Source organism: Hypanus sabinus, chromosome 5 (genome assembly GCF_030144855.1).
Source record: "Hypanus sabinus isolate sHypSab1 chromosome 5, sHypSab1.hap1, whole genome shotgun sequence".
Classification (NCBI taxonomy): Eukaryota; Metazoa; Chordata; class Chondrichthyes; order Myliobatiformes; family Dasyatidae; genus Hypanus; species Hypanus sabinus.
In genome coordinates, this window is record NC_082710.1 from 85,960,446 (window position 1) to 85,986,478 (window position 26,033).

Sequence of the window (26,033 nt, forward strand, 5' to 3'; positions counted from 1 at the left end):
CCTTCTCCTGTCCCAACCTCCAGACCTCTCCACTCCCCTGATGCCAGATCCTACCATCTCCCTCCTCTGAACAAGCTCTAACCCTCTCCCCTCGCTGATCCCAGCTCCAGCTAAAAACCACCCCTCCCCTCCCATGACCCCACCTCCAACACTGTCCCCTCTCGTTACCCTTTCTCTAACCCTCTCCCCTCCCCAAACCTAGTCCAAACCTTTCCATTTGCCAGACCCCAGCTCCAACCTTCATCCCTCACCTTACCACAGCTGAAACCCTCACCCCTCACTTTACCCCAGTTCCAACCCTCTCCCCTCTCCTGACCCAGCTCCTATCTCTCCCCTCTCCTGACCACACTCCAACCCTCTCTTTGCCTTACCACAGCTGAAACCCTCACGCCTCGCATTACCCCAGCTTCAATCCTCTCCCCACGCCTGATCTCAACTCCAACCCTTCTCCCCTCGCCTGACCCCAGTTCCAACCCTCTCCCTTTCCCCAATCTCAGTTCCAATCGTCTCACAACTGCTGATCCCAGTTCCAACCCTCTCTACAGTCCTTACCCCATCTCCAACACTCTGCGCTCTCCTGACTCCATCTCGAACCCTCTCATCCCAGCTTCAATCCACTCCACTCTCCTCAACCCAGTTCAAACCCTCTCCCCTCACTTGACCCCAGCTCTAAACCTCTCCCTTCCTCTGACCCCTGGGGGACAAAAAATGGCAGAATAATGTAATAAGTACTTTTCTTTATCATGTATGCCAGAGAGTGTCAGAGAGCAGGAGTGAGTGCCTTTGCTATTACAAAGGAAAACATGCTATTTAAACTCAAAGGTCCTATGGTGAATAAGTCACCTGGGCTACGTGGATACATCCCAGAATCCTGAGAGAGGTTGATGAAGAGATAACGGATGCGTTGCTCATGATCGTTTTGGAGGACTGGAAAATTGCAAATGTCACTCCACTAGTAAGAAGGGAGGAAGACAAAAGAGAGGAAATTATAGGTCATTTAGCCTATCCTCAGTGGTGGGGAAAGTGTTGGTGTTCATTATTAAGGATGAGGTTTTGGGGTACGTGGAGACGAATGATAAAATAAGTCAAAGACAGCATAGTTTCCGTCAAGGGATATCTTGCTTGACAAATCTGTTATAATTCAAGGAAATAACAAACAGGGTGGACAAAGTAAAAGGCAGTAGATTTTCAGAAGGTGTTTGATAAGATGCCATACATGATGCTGCTTAACAAGATAAAATCCTCTGGTGTTACAGGAAATATACTGGCATGGATAGAGGAATGGCAGACAGGCAGGAGGCAGTGAGTGAGCCATAACGGGGGCTATTTCTTATTGGCTACTGGTGACTAGTGGTGTTCCTTTGGGGTCAGTATTGGGACCGCTACTTTTCGCATTGTTTTTCAGTAATTTAGATAATGGAATTGTTGGCTTTGTGGCAAACTTTGCAGATGATACAAAGATAGGTGGAGGGGTAGGTAGAGTAATGCAATTGCCGCAGGACTTCGAGATATTACAAGAACGGGCAAAAAGTTGGCCAATGGAATACAGCATTGGGAAATGTCTGATAATGCATCTTGGTCCCAGCTCCAACCCCCTCCATTTCTGGGACCAGATCGCACACTCTACCATTCTTTAACTATAGCTCCAACTCACTCCCCTCTTGACCCAAGCTCCACCCTACTCTCCCAATCTCTGACCTGTACTCTAACCCTCTACCCCAATTAAACCCAGCTCTATACCTCTCCACTCCCCTGACCCCAGCTCCAATCATCTCCCTTCCTCAAACCCAACTCCAGTCCTCTCTACTCAACCCAAAGTAAACACGCTACGCTCTCCTCACCACAGTTCCAACCCTCTCCCCTTCCCTGACCCCAGCCCCATACCTCTACCCTCCACTGACCCCACTCTAACCCCCTTTCCTCTCCTAAGCCCAGTTCCAATCATCTCCCAACCGTTGGCCCCTGGTCCAATCCTCCCCACTCCCCCAATCCTTGCTCCAACCCTCTCCACTACCCTGATCCCAACTGCAATCTTTCCCCCACAATTGGCTCCAGCTCAAACACTGTCCCCTCTCCTGACCCCAGTTCTAACTCTCTCCCCTCCCCGACCCTATCTCCAGCCATCTACCCCCAACTGACCCCAGCTCGAACCCATTCCCCTCTCCTGAATCCCCTCTCAATTCTCCTGACCCCATTTCCAATCTCTACCCCCAAATGACTGCAGATCTAACCCCCATCATGACTTCAGAATAAAAACTGCCCAATGACATGTGTTCCTCCAGCACTTCGTGTGTTTTTGTCTTTTGAGCTGTTGAATCCTTAACTTTTCCAGTTAGTTGGAGAATATTTTACTTGTATATTAAAAGTGAACCAGATCTGATCTGAGAAAGAGACTTGGTGCTTTTTAAGTGAAGTCACAATCTTCATATTGATTCTTATAATGGGAAAAGTTGATGAAGATAGTGTGGTTAATGTGTATATGGAATTTTTAAAATATCTGAAGAAAGACTCCACAAAAGGACTCTTGGGTATAATTTATATCTCTGAGATTAAGTATCTCTAAAACCATGGGTAAACAAATTAAAATCTCACAGTGGAATCCAGCTGCAATGATCCTGACTCCATCCTTGATGGTTGGTGCTGAGTGCATGGAGTTTGAATGTTACTCCCTATGACTGCATGGCTTCCTCCAGCTGCTCTAGGCACCACCTCTCATTTGCTTGAGCACACAGACAAACTGCAGGAGCTCAGTGGGTCAGGCAGCATCTCCTCCGAAGACACAACAGGGGTTCGTGCTAGGGTTAGGGTAAATTTGGATCTGACGTCTAGGGAGGGGAGAGGATTAGAAACAGGATCAAGCAGAGAAGAGGGTTGAAGCTGGTGTCGGGGAGAGGAGATGGTTGAAGGTGAGTTCAAGGAGTGGAGAGGTTTGGGCTCAAGGAAATGGTGAGAGGGTTGGAATTGGGGGCAGGGAGGGGAAAGGGTTACAGCTGGGGTCAGGAAAGGGGTTGGAGGGTTGTAGCTTGGGTCAGGGTTTAGGAGTGGTTTGCAACTGGGGCCATTTGGGAACAGAGGGTTAGAGATTCGACCAGAGGAGAGGAAAGGGTTGGAGCTGGGATGTGGAAAGAGATTAGAGGGTTGGAGATGGGATCAGAGGAGAGGAAAGGGTTGGATCTGGGATGAGGAAAGAGGTTAGAGGGTTGGAGATCGGATCCTTACAGGAAAGATGCTATCATGGATAAAGTGTATCTGATTGGCTGAAGGAAAAGAGTGAGGATAAAGGGAGCCTTTTCTGGTTGGCTGCCAATGACCAGTGGTGTTTCACAGGGATTGGTGTTGGGACAAATTCCTTTACATTATATGTCAATGATATACATGTTGGAATTGATGGATTTGTTGCAAAGTTTGCTGATGATATAAAGATAGGCGGAGGGCAGATAGTTTGAGGAAGTAGAGAGACTACAGAAGGACTCAGACAGATTAGGAGAATGGGCAAAGGAATGGCACATGTAATAGTGTCAAGAATGGTATGGTCATGAACTTTGGTAGAAGAAATGAAATGGGTGACTTTTTTCTAAATGGAGAGAAAATACAAAAAACTGAGGCACAAAGGGATTTGGAAGTCCTTGTGTAGGATTCCCTAAAGGTTAATTTGCGGTTTGAGTCTGTGGTGAGGATTGCAATTTCAATTTTAGCATTCATTTCAAGAGATCTAGAATATTGAAGCAACAAGGTAATGTTGAGTCTATTAAGCACTGGTGAGGCCTCATGGAGTATCATGCACAGTTTTGGGCTGCTTATCTTATAAAGGATGTGCTGAAACTGGAGAGGGTTCAAAGGAGGTTCATGAGAATGATCCCAGGATTGAATGGTTTGTTATATGAAGAGCATTTGATGGCTCTGGGCCTGTATTCACTAGAATTCAGAAGAATGAGGAGTGAATCTATTGAAACCTATCAAATAGTGAAAGGCTTTGATAGATTAGATATGGAAAGGATGTTTCCTATGATGGGAGAATCTAATACCAGAGAACACATCCTCAGAATGGAGGGATGTCCTTTTAGAACAGAGATGAGAGGGATTTATTTAGCCAGAGGGTGGTGATTCTGTGAAAATCTTTGCCACAAGCAGCAGTGGAGGCCTAGTCTTTATTTAAGGCAAAAGTTGATAGATTCTTGGTTGGTCAGAGCATGAACAAATATGAGGAGAAAACAGGAGATTGGGGTTGAGAGGAAAATTGGATCAGCCATCATGAAATGGTGGAGCAGTCTCAATACAGTAAATAGCTTAATTCTGCTCCTATATCCAATGGTCTTATTTGTGGATTTAGAGGGTTGGAGCTGGTGACATTTCAAGGTAGAGTGTTGGACCAGGGTTGATTTGCTAATTGAGTATTATAAACTGCCTCTGATCTGCAGATGAGTGGTGAAACCTGTTGTGAGAATAAATCCATTGGGGTAAGATTAATGAACAAATGGGTATTCGATGGTCGGCATGGACTTGGTTGCCTGCATGTAGCAACTCTCTGTGTCTCTATGAATCTGTAAAACAGTGGTGAAATACAGTATATGCACTATTGATTAATGATAAATATAATCATAAGCATATGCTGATACTTTCCAGTAGTGGGAATTGAGTTGGGTTTGAAGAACTCGGGCATAACTTCAAAAACAAAAACTCAGAGGTAAAAATACATGAAGTGGAAAGCCAGGTGGCAGATAGCACTGAAGGCCATGTTGAAGAATAGCAGATGTTTTAGGTACATTTATTCATGAAGCACACTGGACTAAGCCAGGTAATTACAAGCTAGTTGTAGGAAAGCTGGAGTAAAATATAAGTGCCTGAGTCTTTCACACAGATGGTAGATGGAAGGTGGAAAATACCAGAGTCACAGAGTTGTAGAGCATGGAAATCCTGAGCAACACATAAAATGCTGGAGGAACTCAGCAGGTCAGACAGTATCTATGGATGGGAATGACCAATTGACATTTCAGGCTGAGACCCTTCATCAGGACTGGAAAGGAGTGGGGAAGGTGCTGGAAAAGAAAATAGGTGGAGGAGAGGAAGTACAAGCTGGAAAATAATAGGTGAGATCAGGTGAAAGGGTAGGTGCGTATGTGCTGTGGTGTATTAAATTTTGTAAAAAATATTTGACAGAAGTCTAATCAACTCCAAGTGACATTTTAACTCTTTGTGAGGTCACGGCATGTCAGGTGTCTATACAAGTTAAACAAAGTGGGTTTGTTAAACATTTGCTAATAGGATCTCAATCCTTTTTAGCTTCAGGCATTAGTGCAATGAGAACAGAAGACCAAAGAATTTATCTGTCTCTGTGTGTGTCTCTCTTTGCTTGTGGTTTGAGCCCTTATTTACTGAAGCACCTTTGGCTTGGTTCTTGGGATCCACTTAGACTGAGGAATCATGATCATCGGTGCCTAGGATGGACCCAGGCGGATTTCACAAGTTGGAATTCAGAGTTCTCCTGACAACAGTGATAATCGGGTCCCACGACTATGGCAACAATTGAGTGGTGACTAAAAATCGCAAGCCCTGAAATCTTTATAACTTGCTATGTAGTATTTAGTGTGGTTTATTTGTGCTGTTTTATGGTAATAAGTTAGATTTAAGTTACTTTGTTGTGCTCGTACACTTGTTACTACATCCTGGGCACTCACATTGGTTTGGGTCTTCTGGGTCTGATCAACTCAGCCCATTACAGGGTGCATGGAGGATGAAGTGAGAAGCTGGGATGTGATAGGTGGAAAAGGTAACGTGCTGAAGAAGGAGGAATCTGATAGGAGAGGATGGTGGACCATGTGATAATGGGAAGAAGAACAGACATGTGATAATGGGAAGAAGAGGGAGTTGATGGGCAGGTGAAGAGAAGGAAAGCGATAAGAGGGAAGCCAGAATGGGGAAATGAAAATTACCAGAAGTCAGAAGAAACAATGTTCATGCTGTTAGGCTGGAGGCTACCCAGATGGAATATGAGCTGTTATTCCTCCAACCTGAGAGTGGCCTGTTCTATGGTCACGATAAGGCCACTTCACCATACTTGGACATATTCCCCTAAACTAGTGGTCACCAATCTTTTTAAGCCTAAGATCCCCTGCCTCGGCCTCAGTAAAAGGCAAGATCGACCCCACATCAATTAGTTACACGTATGCGCACCAGGGCAGAAAAGACTGGAAGTAAAACCCCACAACCCAGAAGTAAAAATAATATATAAACACCAGGGGTACCCACCCTTATTTTTTTTTTTGCTCCGTGGACTGGTTTAATATTGATAATATTCTTGCGGACCGGCCAACGGGAGCACGGGGGGGGGGTTGCGGGATGGTGTTAAACACAACCGGAATACAGCAATTCTCGAAGCAGGTTCCTTATGTCCAGTCTATTCTAGTTTTCACGGCTCTCGGCTTCTGTCCCGCTTGCTCATGTTTTCTCTGCTGAGAAATCTCAGCGGGTTCGTCTTTAAGTGCTGGGTGCTTGGACTCGGGGTACTCTAGCAGATTTGAGACATTGCCTCATTAGACAGCCTCCGGACACGAACTCAGCCTCCCACCCGACCGCTGCCAGATGCCTTGGCCAGGTGTGGCTGGTCATGGGTGGGATGAGAGAACAAGGTCAGGGCCGGAGGTCCTCGTACCGGGGCCGCGGTGGTCGCAGTCCGGAGAGCGCATCCGACCGAGTGGGGAGTGTGACAGAGCACCCGCCCACCCCCCTTGTAGGATCTATCGGCCGACAAATGTTTGTTTCAGAAGATCGCAGCGTGGTAGCTGCTCTGATACTTACGAAACACTGAGTCTGAATTAGGTCGTCTGCAAATATTTTAGCACCGGGTTCCCCACGAACATTCGGTGTGGTAAATAGGTTCAGAGGCAGCGCTCCAGGCCAGCAGCGATGACACTTCCCGCCGGTCACCCGAGGGCAACCAGTGATCCCTGGCGTGATGGTATCACTGCATTTAGGCGACTGATGACCTCGCGTGCGTTCAAGTTCAGCAGTGGCCATGACAGGGAATGAGGAAAGGTGCAGCTGACTCATAGCATTTCCTCGCTTGAATGAGGACCACTGAAGTACACTGTGTAGTAAGGGAGAGCTACACGCATGCGCACTGGACAGAAAGAACTGAACTAAAACCCCGCAATCCGGAAACAATCTCTCAACAGTATTTGTGTATTTATTTTTCTTATTTTTTCGGGATCAACTGGGAAAGTCTCAAAGATCAACTAGTCAATCACAATCAATGGGTTGGCAACCACTACCCTAAACTCTTGTCATCCATATAGTGTCCATTAAATGTATCTAATGGACCTACCTCAACTAGCATTAGTGTAGTGGTTAGGGCGATACTCTTCCATCTCAGGGCATCAGGGTTCAGAGTTCAATTCCAGAGTCCTTTCTGAGGAGTTTGCCCATCCTTCCCATGGAATGTGTGTGTTTTCCCTGGGTGCTCCAGTTCCCTCCCATGTTCCAAAGATGTAACAGTAAGACAGTTATTCAATGCAAATTGCTCCATGACTGGGTTAGGGTTAAATCAGGGGTTATTGGGGTTTGCTGGACAGTGAGGTTCTTCATCAGGACTGGAAGGGCTACTCTGTGCTGCATCTCTAAATAAAAGAAAGCTACTTACTCTGGTAGCTGGCTGCATACATATCCCACCAGTGTATAAAGAAAGTGTTGCCTCTCAGGTTCTTATGAAACCTTTCACTTCTAACTAAGTCCTCTAGTTTTTGAATTTGCCAACCCTGGAAGAAAGACCATTACCCTATCTACGCCCACTCATGACTTTATTTATGTCTATAAAATTATCCCTTGGACTCCTATGCTCTAAAGGGTCAATTAGTCTAATATTTCCCTATAACTTAATCCCTCGATTCCTGATAACATCTTGAGAATATGTGGAAAGATACTCTCACAAAATATAAGTATCCCAGCCAGCACCTGAACTACCAGGTCACAGAAGGATGCAGACCAAGTGCTGGTAAACGGGATTAGATTTGTTAAGTACTTAAGCATTAGCCTGGATATGGTAGATTAAGAGGCCAGTTTGTATCTGTGTAACTCTATGGCTCTAGAACATTTTGAGTAGGGTGATATTTTATAGATAGGATATTAAGGAATGAGATTGAAGACTGGGCTGATTTATAAGAATGTCTTCAAGTGAAAAATCATCAATGAGGCTGTGGATAACACAATATTCTAATGCAACATTTTTCACACCATACTGAGATTGAAAAATCATGTCATGTCCATTACTAGCTCCATGTGAGTACTCCAACTTTTACTCCTCTTCTTCGAGTGCTACCACACATTTCTATTCATTTAGTAAAACCCCCCCCAACGTGCTTCACAGAAGTACTAACAAATGAATTTTGACACTAAACCATAAAGCGTGATGATTAACATATGTTTTTAGAGGGTGACAAGTATTTGAGATTCTCTTCCTTATCAGGTAGTACAAACAGTTTTTGAAAATGACTAACGCAGAGTTGCATAGAGGTGAAAGATTATCAGGAGTCATGCAAATTTGAGATAAGAATAAGATCTGATTGGATGTTGGTGCAAATTCAAGGGGTTGTGGCTATTCCGGCTCCCAATCTGAATGCAGTTATATAGGGTTTAAGGTGCAAGGAGAGCTGGATGAGTAGCACAGCAGGCCAGGCAGCATCTATAGGAAGAAGCACTGTCGACGTTTCAGGCCAAGACCCTTCATCAGGACTAACTGAAAGGAAAGATACTAAGAGATTTGAAAGTAGTAGGGGGAGGGGGATCTGTGAAATGATATGAGAAGACTGGAGGGGGTGGGATGAAGCCAAGAGCTGGAAAGGTGATTGGCGAAAGTGATACAAAGCTGGAAGCCATCATGGGACGGGAGGCCTTTGGGAGAAAGAAAGGGGGAGGGGGGAGCACCAGAGGGAGATCGGGAACAGGCAGGGTAATGGGCAGAGAGAGAAAAAAATCAACTAAATATGTCAGGGATGGGGGTAAGAAGGGAAGGAGGGGCATTAACAGAAGTTAGAAAAGTCAATGTTCATGCCATCATGTTGAAGGCTACCCAGCCGGTAGATAAGGTGTTGTTCCTCCAACCTGAGTTTGGATTCATTTTGACAGTAGAGGAGGCCATGGATACACATATCAGAATGGGAATGGGATGTGGAATTAAAATGTGTGGCCACTGGGAGATCCTGCTTTCTCTGGTGGACCGAGCGTAGGTGTTCAGCGAATCGGTCTCCCAGTCTGCGTCGGGTCTCACCAATATATAAAAGGCCACACCGGGAGCACCGGACACAGTATACCACACCAGCCGACTCACAGGTGAAGTGTCGCCTCACCTGGAAGGACTGTCTGGGGCCTTGAATGGTGGTGAGGGAGGAAGTGTAAGGGCAGGTGTAGCACTTGTTCGACTTACAACATATCAGAATTGGAATGGGACGTGGAATTAAAATCCTCTACTTTCAAGCTTTCCTGCTCTCAGCTTCACCCCACCCCCTCCGGTCTTCGTCCCACCCCCTCCGGTCTTCTCCTATCATTTCGCATTTCCCCCTCCCCTACTACTTTCAAATCTCTTAGCATCTATCCTTTCAGTTAGTCCTGATGAAGGGTCTTGGCCCAAAACGTCGACAGTGCTTCTCCCGATAGATGCTGTCTGACCTGCTGTGTTCCACCAGCATTTTGTGTGTGTTGTTTGAATTTCCAGCATCTGCAGATTTCCTCGTGTTTGCTGGATGAGGTTAAGATTTGATTATGTACTTAGAACATTATCATTTTTACAGTCAAATAATACTTTTGAACTCTGCTGTGTGATTGAATATTTTCTTCGGACTACCTCTGACACCTCTAAATACTCATGCTAGTACCAGTTTAATCACAGATGAAACTTTGACCCAGAAAGAATAAGGAGATTCACCAGTATTTATACAACACTTTTAAAGCCTCTGTTAGGAATTAACAAAGCATTTTTAAAACCAATACAATTTAACCACTGCAGCGGCTTCTGCAGCTAATTCGAACACAGCAAGGAGCCACAATGATCAAGTAATCCCATTTATAGACTGAGGAATAAACACTGATTAAGGCAGTACGAGCAATTCTCTTACATCTTTCAAGATACTGCCACTTTTGTGCTTTCTCGGCTTTGAGATGGAAACTTTGTTTAATATTACATCTTAAATTCTACATCTACAGCAATTCTGCCCATAGAACACCACAACATTGGACTGACCATTCAATCCAGAGTGGTGTACTGACCTTGACGCCAATTTATATCCTCTGGCATTTGACAATTCTACCTTGGGAAGAAGATTCTGACTGCCTACCCAACTATGTTTCTCATAATTTTACATATGAACTGCCCCTCAGCCTCCAAAGCTCCTGGGAGAACAACTCAACTCGAGACTGTAGAGCCTTAGCCTTGATCTTTGTTCTTAGGTTTCTAGAATGGAATTTAACCCTCTGATACAAGTTCAGTTATTGTCATTCAACCTTACAGATGTATACCGCCAAAGGAGCCAATGTTCCTCTATACAAAGTTAACAACAGGGTATATATAGTATAACTCACACATATAACACATAGAGTAGTATTACCACAAATAAATTAATAAGTAATAGGATACATACATGAAATAAGTTAAAAAGTAAATGGTATAAAGTTTCTGGTACATGATGAGAACTGGGTGGTGGCAGGGAATTCAGATCAGAGGGTGCTGCCAATTTATCCACACTTGAGTGGGTATTAGATGAAATATTTTGATATTGACCTGGAAACTATAATGATCTCTTGTACTGCTTGAAGGTAGGAAATGTATTTTCTTTTGTTATCAAGTAACATAATAACTTGTTTATTTACTTCTTGTTCAAAAGCTAAGTTTCGGAGGAATTCCAGTTCCGGGCAAGTCGGTGACATTTCTGAGGAAGAATTTCCATGGCTGTATTGAAAATCTCTATTATAATGGAGTGAATATTATTGATCTGGCCAAGAGACGCAAACCTCAAATACATGTTGTGGTAAGAAACTTGCTAAATTCCACAATGAAAAAGAGTATTTTTTGGAATGAATCATTAATAAAACTGTGACATTTGACCTTGATGAAACTGGGTACAAACAAATGCTCCATTTGATGGTAACCAGGTTTGATTTCATTTCAATCCAGAAATTACCATCTATAAATACTGGAACACAGGATTTAAAATGGGGGAATTTTGGAGATATCCAGCAAGTAACAAAAGAAACAGTTAGTGTTTACCTTCAATTAAGATCAATTACCTTCCCTCGGAATTGGGAAAAAAATGTTAAAGATAAAAATAATTTTAAGATACAGCGAAATAGGTGCAGTACAGTAAAAGCAAAGAAAGAGGCATTGTTTTTGACATGGGCAAAACTCAGGAAAGATCATATCATCCTTGTGATGTTTATGTTGCTCTGTCCTTTGTACCCTCCACTCCATTTCCATTTATACCTTTGTACCCTTCCATTTATTCCCTTGCCTCTTCATGCTTTCATTTTATTGTAGTAACTTTATTTAGAGATACAGCTCAGTAAGAGGCCCTTTGGCCCAACTACTCTAATTAAACTACTAACCCATGTTTTTAGAGTGTGGCAGGAAACCAGGGCTCCTGAAGGAGGCTCACACAGTCACGGAGTACGAGGAAACTCCTTGCAGACAGTAGCTGGGAGTAAATCTGGGTCCTGGCCCTCTGATAGTATTACACTAACTGCCACAATATAATACTGGCAATGCAGCACTTACTTTGTTCTGACTTTTCCTAGTCCTAGTCAAGGGTCATCAACCTGTAACATTAATTATTTTTCCCTCTCCCCAGATGCTGGTTGACCTGTTGACTTTCACCAGCATTCTCTGTGTTACTTTCACGTTTTTAGTTATATCCTCTCAGTGAGCCATTGGACTACTACTGTTGCTTATATTCTTCTTTTAGTAAATATCTCCAGTAAATACCTCTGCATACGTTCTCTGAGAGAACTAACATAAAAATTAACTGGATTTAAATTATCAGATGTACAATATGTATCAAACTTCAACAAATTTCAGTGGATTCCAGTTAATAGTTACACATCGGAACCAGTATATTTTGATCCAACTAAGCAGGAGCAGTTTCATAGAAATAGTTAAGAAGGTATAGAAAAGACAAATTACTGTTTAATGGAGTCATAAAATATGTATCTAAATGAAATGTAGAACAAATTAGAACATTAGCAATACTACTACAGTACTAGAAGACTGTATATTAGTTCCTGATTGTTATCAATAGAATAACTCATCCATTTTATACCACTGTGTTCTTTTGATTGAGTGTAAATGAACAAAATCAGTGCAGATAATGGACTGCCTTTGCACAACATTTTCATTGGTGACATTCTCCAAATCTTCATTTTCATTGTAACATTTAAGATGATTGTTGATATCTTCGAATTCTTCATAGTTTCTAACTTGAAGTGAAATTGTTTCATTTTCACTCCCTGCTGTTTCTGGAATCTCAATGTCTGAATCCTTGAAGCAAAAGAGTTCTGATTAATCTTAATGTTCATTTCTCACTATCAGTGACAAAAATCACTGCTTTTTGAACAAAAACAACTGATGCTATTTAAAAACTGTTCACTTTAAGCATGGTATAGTGCCTAACAACCACACAAGTGCACACAACTGATGTTAGAAACTGTTCAGCAACAGTCTTCTGTCCCAATTAAGTGCTCTAGTGTCCCAAATAAAAGAAAGGAATCCCGGCTATCTTCTTGATTAGTTTTTGTTCTTTAAGAACAAATAAGCAATGGCCCAATTACCCAGAATCTGCTGTATAGGTATTGAGGCAAAAGTGCTGCAAATGTACAAATCTGCCATTTTATTGTTCACTGGCTAAAATCATTATGTATACTTTGAATGTAGTTACAAAGATATCTGGAAAAGAGCAAGATTTAAGCATATGTTCAAAACCTCCTTGGAAAAAAGTGCAAGTGACCCTTGAGAATCTCGAAAGAGGAAGGAATTTTTGTACTGGCATAGGGAATATTAAGTTCATCATTAGGAGCATGCAGAAAGCCAGACTAAATTGTAGAAGGATCACACTACCTCACAACAGTCTCACCTGCCTACCTCTTAAGCAACCTTCTATTCAGTCTGTGAGAGTCTGCAGTTCCCACACTGGCCTCATTAATCACTTCACAACACTATAATGGAAACAAGTTGCCATTCTAAGAGGGCCAGTCTAAGAAGGTGATTGCATGTCTTATGAGAATAAGTTGAGCATGCTAAGGCTTTTCTCTTTAGAGTGAAGAGTGATGAGAGGTTACTTGTGTAAGATGATAAGAGACATCAGTCAAATAGATGGCCAGAGACTTTTCCCAGGGCATAAATTACAAATGCAAGGCAGGCATAATTTTAAGGTGTTTGGAGGAAAGTTAGGGAGATTGTCAGAGGTACATTCTGCACACAGAGGGAGGTGAATGTGTAGAACACTTGCCAGGCTGATGAAAGAGGCGGATATATTAGAGGCACGTCTCTCAGATAGGCACATGGGTGATAAAAGAATGGAGCACTGTTTAGGAGGAAAGGGTTGACAGGCCTGTACCATGCCATAGTGTACTATGTTTTTTGACTCCAGTTTATTTTATAATCCCAGTTCTAATTGGTCTACTGCTGGTAGTTCTCCCTAGGTTCTGGGATTACTTCCCTCAAACTTTCGCTTTTTTTGAAGTTGCAGCACAAAAAAATTCACAAAAGATAAAGAACACAAAAATAATAAAAATCACATAAAATATAAATACATAAGTTATCTTACATAGATTGATTGTATTCCCATAAAGTGAAGCTAGGCTGTATATAAGGTGGCTGACAGGAAATGTTAAAGTAGTGGTAGTGGGGGTTAATTGGTGAAAGTATTGATCAGCCTGACTGCTTAGGGAAAGTAACTGTTTTTGAGTCTGGTGGTCCTGGTGCAGATGCAACATAGCCTCCTCCCTGACGGGAGTGGGACAAACAGCTATACCTGGATTGTTACAACTTACCTGCTGTGACTGACAGCTAAACGTTATTCACCGGTGCTCTGAGTAGTGCAGGGATGTGTGTGCTTAAAAATGTAATTATTATGATTGATCACTCATTAAAATGTTAATCCACATTGGTCGCTTTTGAGACTGCTTGTTGCAGTTATCAAAGAGATTCTTCATGCTCTGATGCCATAACTCATACCATTCTATTTCTGTGCTGACATGAATAAGCAACTCGTTATCAGTGTGCAGCCAAGTAGCTCAGGTTCCTGAATAGGTCAGTGGCTAACAGTGGAACTCTGATCTTATTCATCAAAGATTCAGCTTGCCTCATGATGCCACTGATGTCTTCCATGATCTGAGTATGTGTACTAAATGTTTTGATATCATCTTGTGCTCCTAAGGAACTTACCACATCCAAGTGCCGCACTTATCAACCAGAGCTGGTCACTGTACCACAGGAAAGGCTTGATGCACCTTTTTAATTATGTATTTATTTGTTTAAGAGATACAGTGTGGAGTAGGCCTTCCCAGTCCTTTAAGCCGTGCTGCCCAGCAACACCTGATCCAACCCTAGCCAATCTAAGAGGTCACATGGGCATAATTTTGTAGTGTGTGCTCATTGGGCTGGAAAGCTTAAGGCCATGCTGCATCTGTAAATAAAATTGGAAGAAGCATTCTGGGTTCATTTCTGCTGCTGACTGTAAGGAGTCTGTACATTCTCACCATAAATGCATGGGTTCACTCCAGGTGCTCCAGTTACCCCATATCACAAAAGATGTATGGGGGGGGGGGGGGGGTGGTGGTACTTCTTGATGTTTCAATCCCTATGATAAGTCGGCACTCTCGACTTTGGCAATAGGCTTGGAGTGGTGACAAGGAGGGTAGCTACATCATCAGGGTCATAAGGTGGGCACCATCCTTCTTTAACGTTTCATTGATAAGCCCACAACATCTCCAGAGGGCTCAATGGTGCTACCTGGCATCCCAGATACACCTCCCTCAGTTCCGTACCCTCCTGTCTTCATCTTGCAGCCCAGTTGTAGTCTTACAATAGACAATAGGCACAGTAGGCCATTCGGCCCTTCTAGCCAGCACCACCATTCACTCTGATCATGGCTGATCATACACAATCAGTACCCCGTTCCTGCCCTCTCCCCATATCCCTTGACTCCGCTATCTACAAGAGCTCTATCTCTCTCTTGAATGCATCCAGAGACTTGGCCTCCACTGTCTTCTGCGGCAGAGCATTCCACATATCCAACACTCTCTGGGTGAAAAAGTTTTTCCACATCTCTCTTCTAAATGGCCTACACCTTATTCTTAAACTGTGGCCTCTAGTTCTGGACTCACCCATCAGCGGGAACATGCTTCCTGCCTCCAGTGTGTCCAATCCCTTAATAATCTTATATGTTTCAATCAGATCCCCTCTCATCCTTCTAAATTCCAGTGTATACAAGCTCCAATCTTTCAACATATGACAGTCCCGTCATTCTGGGAATTAACCTTGTGAACCTACGCTGCACTCCCTCAATAGCAAGAATGTCCTTCCTCAAATTTGGAGACCAAAACTGCACACAATACTCCAGGTGGGGTCTCACCACGGCCCTGTAGAGCTGCAGAAGGACCTCTTTACTCCTATACTCAATTCCTCTTGTTATAAAAGCCAGCATGCCATTAGCTTTCTTCACTGCCTGCTGTACCTGCATGCTTGCTTTCATTGACTGATGTACAGGAACACCTCGATCTCCTTGTACTTCCCCTTTTGCTAACTTGACTCCATTTAAATAGTAATCTGCCTTCCTGTTCTTGCCACCAAAGTGGATAACCTCACATTTATCCACATTTATTCCTTTTAATCCAAATCCATTTGCTGCTTTCTTCTGCTGCATTTGGCAAGGACTTGATTGCTTGTTGGAGGAAGATGCCCCTCACCCCCATCTTCTTCAATTGACTGATTGTAGATGTAGTAACGAATCCCTACATCCCACTTCTACAGGGAAAATCTTGGTCTTTCAGTCGTTCTGAGCAGCTTCAGTTGCCAGTTCAGAGTACTTAGTCTTTTTCCTCTCATAAGCTTCTTCAACACCATCTTCCCATGGTCCTGTCAATTCCACAACATATGCCAGCTTGGCTGTTGTGGACCACAGGACCATGTCTGACCGGAGTGTTGTAGCTGCAATGTCTGGGGGAAACACAAGCTTTTTCTCCAAGTCCACGTCGATTTTCCAATCCCGAGCAACCTGCAGAATGCTTATATCCTTTGATGTTACTTGGTGCTCTGGAAGTTGGCCTGCTGGTACAAATCGTGTAATTGGACATTTCCTGCCAATGTTTGTGGGAGAGCATTTATAGGGGTTCGCCTCTGTCCCAAGATTGACACCAGCTGTCTGAAAACTTGGTTATGCTGCCAAGTGTACCGCCCCTGGCTGAGGCTTATGGTGCATCCTGTTAAAATGTGCCTCAGTGATCCAGGTGCTTGACAAAGAGAGAAAGTGGGGTTTTCTCCCCACCACTGGTTCAGGTTTTGAGGTGTTGGTAGGTCATAAGTGGCTCTGATGACAAAACTTAGCCGAGATCCCACCATCTTCCAGATGTCATGCCAACTGAGTTGTAGATTAGTTGATCACATGGGTATAATTGGGAGGTGCTGGCTGATTGGGCTGGAAGGGCCTCTTACACACTGCATCTCTAAAATAAAGAAAACTAAACAAGGAGAAGAGATAAAATAGGAAATCACTATTTCTTGTAGCAAGAGGCAAGGACCAATAAGGCACAATTTTGAAGTGTTAGAAGAATTAGAAGATAGTTGCAAATTATTTTTCACCCCAGAAGATGGTAAGGTTCTGATTCACCATCTAAAAGAGTGGGAGAGGCAGAAATCTTCTTCACACTTAAAACATTGAAGATAGAACAGTACAGCACAAGAAAAGGGTCTTTGACCCACAATTTTATGTCAAAGCAATTAAATTAGTAATCATAAAGAGAACTAAACATCTCTTCTGCCTGCACAATGTCCATATCCTGTCATTTTCCTCACATTCATGTGACTCTCTAAACATCTCTTAAAAATCCCTAATGTATTTGCCTCTAACACCACACCAGATAGCACATTCTAGGGACCCACCACTCTCTGTAAACACCCTGCCCCTCACATCTCCTATGAAGTTACCCTCTGTCCTTAAATGTATGCCCTCTGATAATAGGTATTTCATCCCTGGAAAGAAGATGTTGTCTGCCTTCTCTATCAAGTCCTCTCATCACCTTATAAACCTCTATTAGATCTCCTCTAAGACTTCAAGGACCCTGAGAAAACAACCCAAGTTTGTCCAAACTCTGGTCTTGCACATCAAAACTAGGCAGCATCCTGGTAAATCCCAATCGCCTGTCAAGGGAAGTGCCTGGTGTGAAAAGTGCTAGTCTTTGGCTCAAGAGCTTCTGACAGTTTTGGCAGTTGGATAATACAATCAAGAATTGATTAGCAGTTGATTGGCAATCAAGATTTGAATAGCTCAGACAGCAGAAAACAGCTGATTGGGCAATCGACGTCAGGTGACCTTGCAGTGGGCAAAGCTCAAGCAAGTAAAAAGGAGAGCTCTAGCAGAGCAGCCTGGTTGAGAGGTGCCTGGTGTGAAAAGTGCTAGTCTTTGGCTTGAGAGTCTTAGGTGAGGAGACTGCACCAGGCACAATTTCAGAGGGTGAAGACATGACCGCTAAGCTGATTCAGTGTGCTACGTGCATGATGTGGGAGGTCAGGGACACTGATGGTGCCCCCGGCTGCTACAGCTGTGGAAAGTGTGTTCAGATACAGCTTCTGAAGGAGCATGTTGCAGCACTGAAGAAAGAGCTGGATCTCAGGTTTATCTGTGAAAATGAGGGTTTTCTGGACAGGACCTACAGTGAGGTCGTTACACCGAGGATACCGGAAGAGAGGAAGGGGGTAATGATGAGGAAGGAAAGGACACTTGAAGTACAGGAGACCCCAGGGGATGTACTTCTCGTAAACAGGTTCACCTTCTTGGAAGCTGTCAGGTCAGAAGATACTGCCAGTCTAAGAGGCGGACAGGTCTGCGAGCTGAGAATTGGTGCAGAAGCAGAGCCGAGGAGTCAGACATCAGGAAGAGCCGTGGTAGTAGTGGACTCCATAGTAAGAGGTACGGAAAGGGGTTTCTGAGGCAACAGGCGAGATTTAAGGATGGTGTGTTGCCTCCCTGGTGCTAGGATCCAGGACATCACAGACTGATTGCAGGAAATCCTCAATGGTGAAGGTGAACAGCCGGAAGTGGTAGTGCATGTCGGCACAACCGACATCGGGAAGAAGAGGAAGGACATTCTGCAGCGTGGCTTCAGAGAACTCGGAAGAAGGCTGAAAAGCAGGACTTCCAGGGTGGTTATCTCTGGTTTCCTTCCAGTTCCTTGTGCTGGAGAGGGCAGGAACAGGGAGATAATGGATCTGAATGTGTGGCTGAGGAACTGGTGCAGGAAGCAAGGATTTCCATTCCTGGACCACTGGGATCTGTTTTGTGGTAGGGATGAATTATACAAAAGGGACGGGTTGCACCCTAATAGGCGGGGGACCAGTATTCTGGCAGATGGGTTTGCCACTGCAACACAGATGTGTTTAAACTAAGTAGGGGGGGGGGAGGGGATGAACTGGAAATATAAGGATGGAGTTAAAGGGAAAGTGAAGATAAGAAAAGCTAAAATGGACAACAGAATTAATGGAGTAGAAAGCTCAAGAAGAGATCATACAGTATGGCCAAGTGAAAAAGGAATTGATATGAAAGGAGAGGGGAGTACTGAATTAGAAGTATTATATATGAATGCACAAAGTATAAGGAATAAAGTAGATGAGCTTGAGGCTCAGTTGGAAATTGGCAAATACGATGTTGTGGGAATAACTGAGACATGGCTTCAAGCGGACAGGGCCTGGGAAGTGAATATTCAAGGATAGACATCTTATCGAAAGGACAGACTGACTGGCAGAGGGAGTGGGATGGCTCTGTTGGTGGGGAATGATATTCAGTCCCTTGCGAGGAGGGACATAGAATCTGGGGAAGTAGAGTCAGTATGGATAGAACTGAGAAATTCTAAGGGTAGAAAGACGCTAATGGGAGTTATCTACAGGCCCCCAAACAGCAGTCAGGATGTAGGGTGTAAGCTGAATGCAGAGTTAAAATTGGCATGTCGCAAAGATAATGATACAGTTGTCATGGGGGATTTCAACATGCAGGTAGACTGGGAGAATCAGAATGGTACTGGACCCCAAGAAAGGGAGTTTGTGGAGTGCCTCCGAGATGGATTCTTAGAACAGCTTGTACGGGGTCTACCAGGGAGAAGGCAATTCTAGATTTAGTGTTGTGCAATGAACCAGATTTGATCAGGGACCTCAAGGTAAAGGAACCATTAGGAGGTAGTGACCATAATATGATATGTTTTAACCTACAATTTGAGAAGAATGGAAAATCGGATGTGTCAGTATTACGGTTGAACAAAGGGAACTATGGAGCTATGAGGGAGGAGCTGGCCAAAGTTCAATGGAACAATACCCTAGCAGGGAAGACAGTGGAACAAAAATGGCAGGTATTTCTGGGAATAATGCAGAAGGTGCAAGATTGGTTCATTCCAAAGAGGAAGAAAGATCCTAAGGGGAGTAAGGGGCAGCCGTGGCTGGCGAGGGAAGTAAAGGGCAGTATAAAAATAAAAGAGAAGTATAACATAGCAAAGATGAACGGGAAACCGGAGGACTGAGAAGCTTTTAAAGAGCAACAGAAGATAACAAAAAAGGCAAAACACCAAGAAAAAATTAGGTACGAAGGTAAACTAGCCAAGAATATAAAGGAGGGTAGTATAAGCTGCTTTAGGTATGTGAATAGCAAAAAAATAGTTAAGACCAAAATTGGGCCATTGAAGACAGAAATGGGTGAATTTATTATGGGGAACAAGGAAATAGCAGATGAGTTGAACAGGTACTTTGGATCTGTCTTCACTAGGGAAGACACAAACAATCTCCCAGATGTAATAGTGGCCAAAGGAACTAGGGATGAACTAAAGGAAATTTATATTGGGCAAGAAACAGTGTTGGATAGACTGTTGAGTCTGAAGGCTGATAAGTCCTCGGGACCTGATGGTCTGTATCCCAGGGTACTTAAAGAGGTGGCTCTAGAAATCGTGGACGCATTGGTAATCCTTTTCCAATGTTTTATAGATTCAAGAACAGTTCCTGCTGAGTGGTGGGTGGCTAATGTTGTCCCACTTTTCAAGAAAGAAGGGAGAGAGAAAACAGGGAATTATAGACCAGTTAGCCTGACATCAGTGGTGGGAGGGATTCTGGAGTCAATTATAAAAGAGGAAATTACGACACATTTGGATAGCAGTAGAAGGATCAGTTCGGGTCTGCATGGATTTATGAAAGGAAAATCGCTTGACTAATCTTCTGGAGTTTTTTGAGGATGTAACTATGAAAATGGACAAGGGAGGGCCAGTGGATGTAGTGTACCTGGACTTCCAGAAAGCTTTTGATAAAGTCCCACATAGGAGATTAGTGAGCAAAATTAGGGCACATGGTATTGGGGGCAGAGTACTGACATGGATTGAAAATTGGCTGGCTGATAGGAAATGGAGTAGTGATTAACAGGTCCCTTTTGGAATGGCAGGCTGTGACCAGTGGGGTACTGCAAGTTTCGGTTCTGGGACCACAGCTGTTTACAATATACATTCATGATTTTGATGAAGGGATTAAAAGTAACATTAGCAAATTTGCTGAATAGACAAAGCTGGGTGGCAGTGTGAAATGTCAGGAGGATGTTATGAGAATGCAAGGTGACTTGGACAGGTTGGGCGAGTGGGCAAATGTATGGCAGATGCGGTTTAATGTGGATAAATGTGACGTTATCCACTTTGGTGGCAAGAACAGGAAGGCAGATTACTATCTAAATAGAGTCAAGTTAGGAAAAGGGGAAGTACAACAAGATTGAGGTGTTCTTATACATCAGTCAATGAAAGCAAGCATGCAGGTACAGCAGGCAGTGAAGAAAGCTAATGGCATGCTGGCTTTTACAACAAGAGGAATTGAGTTTAGGAGTAAAGAGGTCCTTCTGCAGCTGTACAGGGCACCTGGTGTATTGTGTGCAGTTTTGGTCTCCAAATTTGAGGAAGGACATTCTTGCAATTGAGGGAGTGCAGTGTAGGTTCACAAGGTTAATTCCCGGAATGGCGTGACTGTCATATGTTGAAAGTTTAGAGCGACTGGGCTTGTATACACTGGAATTTAGAAGGATGAGAGGGGATCTGATTGAAACATATAAGATTATTAAGGGATTGGACACACTGGAGGCAAGAAGCATGTTCCCGCTGATGGGTGAGTCCAGAACTAGAGGCCACAGTTTAAGAATAAGGTGTAGGCCATTTAGAAGAGAGATGTGGAAAAACTTTTTCACCCAGAGAGTGTTGGATATGTGGAATGCTCTGCCGCAGAAGACAGTGGAGGCCAAGTCTCTGGATGCATTCAAGAGAGAGATAGAGCTCTTGTAGATAGCGGAGTCAAGGGATATGGGGAGAGGGCAGGAACGGGGTACTGATTGTGTATGATCAGCCATGATCAGAGTGAATGGTGGTGCTGGCTAGAAGGGCCGAATGGCCTACTCTTGCACCTACTGTCTATTGTAAATCACTTCTGCACCCTCTGCAAAGCCTCAACATTCTCCCTTTAATACAGTAACCAGAACTTATGAAGTACTTATGTGAATGAGCCCTTTACTTGACTAGAGTTGGCTGCAAATGACATATTTCACTGTTATATATTCATAAATATTTTGACCCTTACAGTTGCTGTCAAACTTCCCTGTGTGCTACATACTGAATGTATTAGAACCACAAAACCATAGAACACTACAGCACAGTACAGGCCTTTCAGCCCTCCATGTTGTGCTGACCCATATAATCCTTAAAAAAAAGTACTAAACCAACACTACCCCATAACCCTCCATTTTTCTTTCATCCACGTGCCTGTCCAAAAGGCTCTTAAATACCCCTAATGTTTTAGCCTCCACCACCATCCCTGGCAAGTCATTCCAGGCACTCACAACCCTCTGAGTGTCTGTGTATATATTAAAAAAAAACTTCTCCCTGATGTCTCCCCTAAACTTCTCTTCCTTAATCTTGTACATATGACCTCTGGTGTTTACTATTCGTACCCTGGGAAAAGGGTACTGACAATTCACCCTATCCATGCCTCTCATAATCTTGTAGATCTCTATCAATCCCCTCTCATTCTTCTACACTCCAAAGAGAAAAATTCCAGCTCTGCTAAAATTGCTTTATATGACTTGTTCTCCAAACCAGGCAACATCCTGGTAAATCTCCTCTGCACCCTCTCCATAGCTTCTGCATCCTTCCTATAGTGAGGTGACCAGAATTGAACACAATACTCTAGGTGCAGTCTCACCAGAGATTTGTAGAGTTGCAACATGACCTCTCTACTCGAACTCAATCCCCCTGTTAATGAAGCCTAGCATCCCATAGGCCTTAACTACCCTATCAATCTGTGCAGCGACCTTGAGGGATGTATGGATTTGAACCTCAAGGTCCCTTTGTTCATCCACACTCTTAAGTAATTGACCATTAATCCTGTACTCAGTCTTCTGGTTTGTCCTTCCAAAATGCATCACCTCACACTTGTCGGGATTGAACTCCATCTGCCATTTTTCTGCCCAACTCTGCAGCCTGTCTATATTCTCTTGTAACCTTCAACAATCTACAGCTCCATCCACAACTCCTCCAATCTTCATGTCATCTGTAAACTTACTCACCCATCCTTCCACCTCTGCATCCAAGTCATTTATAAAAATCACCAAGAGCAGGGGTCCCAGGACAGATCCCTGCGGCCCTCCACTAGTCGCCAACCTCCAGGCAGAATACTTTCCTTCCACTATTACCCTCTGCTTTCTTCCATTAAGCCAATTTTTTAACCAAACAACCAAGGTTCCACTTAACCCATGCCTCATGACTTTCTGGATGAGTCTCTCATGAGGGACCTTGTCAAATGCTTTGCTAAAGTCCATGTAGACCACATCCACTGCCCTACACTCATCAATTTCTTTTGTTACCTCTTCAGAAAACTCAATCAGTCTCATGAGGCACGATCTTCCCTTCACAAAGCCATGTTGACTATCCATGATTAGACTGTACTTCTCCAAATGCTTGTAGATCCTATCTTTAAGAATCCTTTCCAGTAGTTTGCAAACCACTGACGTAAGACTCACTGGTCTATAGTTCCTAGGCATCTCCTTATTACTTTTTTTTAAACAAGGGAACTACATTTGCCATTCTCCAGTCCCCCGGCACTTCCCCTGCAGCCAAAAAGGATTCAAAGATCATAGCTAATGCTCCTGTGATCTCTTCTCTCAATTCCCACAACAACCTAGGGTATATCATACCCGGCCCTGGGGTTTATCAATCTTAATATTTTTAAGAAGATCCTGCACTACTACTTCCTTAACCTCCACATTGTCCCGCACACAGGCCTACTTCGACCTCATCCTGATCAAGATCCTTTTCACTTGTGAATACTGAAGCAAAGTATTCATTTAGGACCTCCCCAACCTCCTCTGCTTCCAGGCACATGTTGCCTTCTTTATCGTTTAGCGATCCCACCTTCGTTCTCGTCATCCTCCTTTTCTTCACATACGCATAGAACACCTTGGGGTTCTTCTTAATCCTAAATGCCAAGGCCGCCTTATGCCCCCTTTGAGCTCTCTGAAGTCCTCTCTTTAGCTCCTTCCTGGCTACCCTATATTTCTCATAAGCCCCTCCTACTTCCTGCTTCTTATATCTAACATATGCTTCCTTTTCCCTCTTGACGAGTTGCCTCACATGTTTCGTCAGCCATGGTTCCCTTTTCCTATCATTTTTTCCTTGCCTCAGTGGGACAAACCTATCCTGAACCCAGCTCAAGTGATCCCTAAACTTCTCCCACATTACTTCTGTGCTTTCACCTTTGAACATATGTTTCCAATTTACTTTCGCTAGTTCCTGCCTCATCCCTTCAAAGTTAGCCCTTCTCCAGTTAAGCACTTTACCATTTTGTCTGATTTTATCCCTTTCCATAGCTATGCTGAAGCTAAAGGGGTTGTGGTCACTCTCACTAAAATGCTCCCCCACCAAGGGGTCTGTCACCTGACCAGGTTCATTACCCAGAACTAGATCCAGTATAGCCTCTCCTCTTGTTGGCCGGGCCACATACTGTGTCAGGAATCCTTCTTGAACACACCTGACAAATTCAGCCCCAAATATACCCCTTGCACTCAGGAGGTGCCAGTCAATATGAGGGAAGTTGAAGTCACCCATAACTACTACCCTGTATTTCCTGCATCATTCTAAAATCTGCCTGCTTATGGGCTCCTTGGTGTCCTGAGGGCTATTTGGGGGCCTGTAGACTACTCCCAGCACAGTGATTGATCCCTTCTTATTTCTGACTTCCACCCAGACTGACTCGGTGGTCATTCCTTCTGCAGCGTCCTCCCTTTCTACAGCCATGATACTATCCCTGATCAGCAAAGCCACTACCCCCCCCCCCCACCTTTCTACCTCCCATCCTATTCCTTTTAAAACACCTGAACCCCGGGACCATCATCCAATCCTGCCCTTCATCTAACCAAGTTTCAGTAACGGCCACAACATTGTAGTTCCACGTACTAATCCATGCTCTAAGTTCATCCTCCTTGTTCCTAATACTCCTAGCATTGAAATAGACACATTTCAACCCCTTTAACTATCTACAATTAAGTTCTGTCCCCTGCCTGTCCTTCCTCATCAACTCAGAACTCTTAGCATCATGCTCTTGTCCTTCTGCCTTAATCCCTGCACTCACATTCTGATTCCCACCCCCGCTGCCAACTAGTTTAAACCCTCCCCAACAGCTCTATCAAACTTGCCTGCCAGGATATTGGTTCCCCTGGGATTCAACTGCAACCCGTCCTTTTTGTACAGGTCACACCTGCCCCAAAGGTCCCTCTATTCCAGAAATCCGAATCCCTGCCCCCTGTTTCAATCCCTCAGCCACGCATTTATCCTCCACCTCACTCTGTTACTATTCTCACTGTCATGTCGCACAGGCAGTAATCACAAGATTACTACCTTGAGGTCCTGCTTTTTAACTTCCTTCCTAACTCCCTGTAGTCTTCTTTCAGGACCTCTTCCCTTTTCCTACCTATGTCATTGGTACCAATATGTACCACGACCTCTGACTGTTCTCCCTCCCACCGCAGGATATCTTGGATATGACTGAAATATCCCGGACCCTGGCACCTGGGAGGCAAACTACCATCCGAGTTTCTTTCCTGTGTCCACGGAATCACCTGTCTGAGCCCCTGACTATAGAGTCCCCTATCACTATGCCTTTCTCTTCATTTCCCTACCCTTCTGAGCCAGAGGACCAGTCTCTGTGCCAGAGGCACGGCCACTGTCACTTCCCCCAGGTAGGCTGTCCCCCCCAACAGTACTCAAACAGGAGTACTTATGTCAAGGGGTACAGGCAGAGGGGTACTCTCTGGTACTTGACTCTTCCCCTTCCATCTCCTGACTGTGAACCATTTCTCTGTCCCCCGTGGCCCTGGAGTGACCACCTGTCTGTAACTCCTCTCTGTCACCTCCTCACTCTCCCTGACCAGACGAAGGTCATTGAGCTGCAGCTGCAGTTCCCTAACATGATCCTGTATGAGTTACATCTCGATGCGCCAGGTGCAGATGTGGCCGTCCGGGATGTCGGGAGACTGCAGGACCTCCCACATCTGACACCAACCACAGAAAACTGGCCTCACACACGTACTACCTCCTTTTGCAATCAACAACTGCCTCACCTTGTCCTGTTACTGCTGAAGCCCATGGAGCCAAAGCCCTTTCACTCTGCTGCCTCTCACTCCACTGCCCGTAATGTGAAAGGACATTCTGATAGATGACTTACAAGTGAAATAAATGGCTGCATGTGTGTTCCTCATCTCTCTCTTGTGTGTGTTATGGCCACCACA

The 26,033-nt window shown here is 44.1% G+C and overlaps 1 protein-coding gene across 1 annotated transcript in view; it reads left to right on the forward strand.

Annotated features, from left to right (window-relative positions):
* The window catches only part of LOC132394274 (contactin-associated protein-like 5), a 1,716,192-nt gene that overhangs the window by 726,209 nt on the left and 963,950 nt on the right, over window positions 1-26,033 (forward strand). Inside the window, exon 7 of the mRNA XM_059970198.1 lies at window positions 10,869-11,012. Coding sequence (XP_059826181.1) covers window positions 10,869-11,012 — 144 coding nt within the window. The remainder of the gene's footprint in view (window positions 1-10,868; window positions 11,013-26,033) is intronic.